General features: G+C 52.1%; 1 protein-coding gene across 2 annotated transcripts in view; it reads left to right on the top strand.

Moving 5' to 3' along the window:
- The first annotated feature begins 1,529 nt into the window (after window positions 1–1,529).
- nr1d1 (nuclear receptor subfamily 1, group d, member 1) overlaps window positions 1,530–2,500 on the top strand; it is a 13,159-nt gene continuing 12,188 nt past the window's right edge. Inside the window, exon 1 of one of the 2 annotated variants that reach the window (XM_005948689.3) lies at window positions 1,530–2,500. This exon is cut by the window's right edge and continues 1,961 nt beyond it. Coding sequence is in view for 1 of the 2 variants with exons in the window: in XM_005948687.3 (XP_005948749.1) it covers window positions 1,892–1,922 (31 nt within the window). In the remaining variant the exon portion in view is untranslated. The other variant, XM_005948687.3, reaches the window with a different exon arrangement.

The raw sequence follows: 2,500 nt of genomic DNA on the forward strand, positions 1-2,500 counted from the left end.
GAGAGAGTACAATTCAGAGGCAGACAGCAGTGAGGAGGCGATTGCAACCACCCACCCCTGGGTAACATATCAGATTTGACAGGTTTCTTCCGTCTTGTACGGGTTGGCTGCTCACTGCCTCTGGTCCCCGGCCTATCCTGCGCTCGCTGCTATCAAATTCAAATGAGCTCTTATTTGTTAAAAACGTCCCACTTAAATCCTGCTAAATGAAACAACTGCACCACCTGCTGTCTCAAATGTCACCCTGCACTGACTCCAGTAACAGCAAAGGATACTGGGTAATATTCAGTGTGGTAATATTGTGGTGTGGTAGTAGAGGACCTTCCTACTTTGTCCTTGACCATAAATGCTGGAGCTGTGACTGTAAACCTCACAGCACTGATTTAAAGAGCCAGCAGACGTCACCCAGAGGTTACAGCTGCTGGGCCCCAGTCTGACTCATCACTGTGAGCCACAGCCCGCACTAAACAACCAGACCGCTGAGCAGCTGTTTTCATGCAGCGTTTGAAGAACACAAAGTCTGTATACTCTGATCTTAGTTCAGTAACACATCATGTATGAAGTTAAATAAAATGTCCCTTACTTTTCCTCTTCTTTGCATCTTTCTCTATCTCTGAGTGTCTCACCCCGTGTTTCTCTCCCTCTGAACTACAGCACACATGTTTAGTGTCAAACGTCACATAAGCACTTTGTGTGTTTGCTGATGTTTGTTGAGCTGTTAGAAAGGTTGCTGTTGAACTTCCCTGCTGTTTGCTCCTCTTCTGCAGCGCTAACTGGATGCTGAACAATGCTTTGCGACTTTACATCTGCACCATGAACGCATCAACAGTGAGGGTGTGAGTGGAGTGTCGCTATTTTCTTATTGCTGAGTAAACATCTGTAGAAGAAACGCCAGGCTGCAGTTCACAAAACCTCCTGGACAGCTCCATGTTTCCTCTCTAACATCAGTCTGCGATGGTCTGATGAAGGATTCCAGCTGTTCAGCAGTCCTGGCTCTGCTTCGTCCTGTTGTTGCTTACATGATGCTCCAGATGTTGTCTGCTGGTCAGAGGTCTGGACTGCAGGCGGGCCGGTTCAGCGGCCGTGTGGCTGGGACAGATGCAGTCTGCGATTTTGTCCTGCTCAAACACGAAGGCCTCCCAGAGACACACGTCAGCACGGAGCAGGTGTCAGAGCAGATGTTCCTCTAACACCTGTTTATACCTTTGAGCAGTGATGGAGCCTTTCCAGATGTGCCAGCTGTCAGCTCCGATGCCCCCCATGAGAGCTGCAGGCTTTGACCTGAGCTCTGATGTCGTTAGTCCGGAGGATGTGGAGTCCATTTTTGGCTCATAAGTAGAATAAGTAATCATAAATATAAGTAGTAATAAATAACGTTAAATGATTGGTCAAAGCATTAAAATTATGTTTTAAAAACTACAAAAAAAATCTCCGCCTACGAATCCCAGAATGCCCCTGTGCGAGGAGCAGCCGGCTCCACGTGCTCGGAGGTTTAAACGAGCGGCTGCAGCGCAGAGAAGGGGCGGGAAAGTATGTCACTGGGGCACGAGGCTCTCCCCGCGGTCACATGGTCCCGTTTTCTGCCGCGTGCGGGCACGGCGGCCCCCGCACATTCATCATCATCATCAGTGTCCTGCTGCGCGCGCCTTGTTTCAAAACACACAGGCAGGCAGACAGAGGCGCGCGTGCAGCAGGACGGATCGCTTGGTTCCGCGTGCAGCAGGAGCAGTAGTTTGAATTCACAGAATAAGACCCCGCTTCTTCTTCTGTGGTGGTTTCTTCTCCCACGTCTCCGAGCCTGGGATGCGTGCGCAGCGGTAGCTTTCTGGGACTTTTAAACGAGGGTCGCGTGCGTGACTTTTTCTCGGATGTCACAGTGACCACCGCTGCCATGGACACGAACAACAACAACAACAACCCAGGTAAATACGTCCCCTACTCTGCACCTCGCGCTTACATTAGAGCTGATAAGAGCGACGCTGTGCGCGTGCGGCACATTTATTTTGACTTTTAACAGTGCCGATTGGTCCGCGTGCGTGTGAGGGTCTCTGCTGCTGCTTCAGGGGTCGAGTTTTAAAAGTTGTCGAATTTTACATGGTGTCTGGCAGCAGCGCGGGGTGAAGGCTGAGACGAGCAGGTTACTGGTCGATGAGTAGAGGATTATCGTTAGTATCGGACCACAGGTCGAAGCTTTGAGCACCTGCGGCTGTGTGGCGCGCGAACTTCTGTTCCGGTGTTTGTGTCCGCGGTACAGGTTCTCTCAGCGAGGGGGGCTGGAGCACCGGGTTCAGGTCCAGACCAGGTTCGGGACCCCGCGTTGCCCTCACTGCGGTCCCAGTGAGCAGTTGTCCGTGGCCGGGTTTCTGGAAAAGCGGGTCCCGCTTGGCACATGTCCGGCGGTGGTCACGGGGACTGTGTACGTGACTGTGCCCGTGTGTTCGGGTAAGTGGGTCAGGGTGCCAGCGGTCACGTCGGAGGGTGGACAGGTGTCAGGTGGACC

This window comes from Haplochromis burtoni, unplaced genomic scaffold, assembly GCF_018398535.1.
Source record: "Haplochromis burtoni strain Fernald_Lab_line unplaced genomic scaffold, NCSU_Asbu1 Contig_313, whole genome shotgun sequence".
NCBI lineage: Eukaryota > Metazoa > Chordata > Actinopteri > Cichliformes > Cichlidae > Haplochromis > Haplochromis burtoni.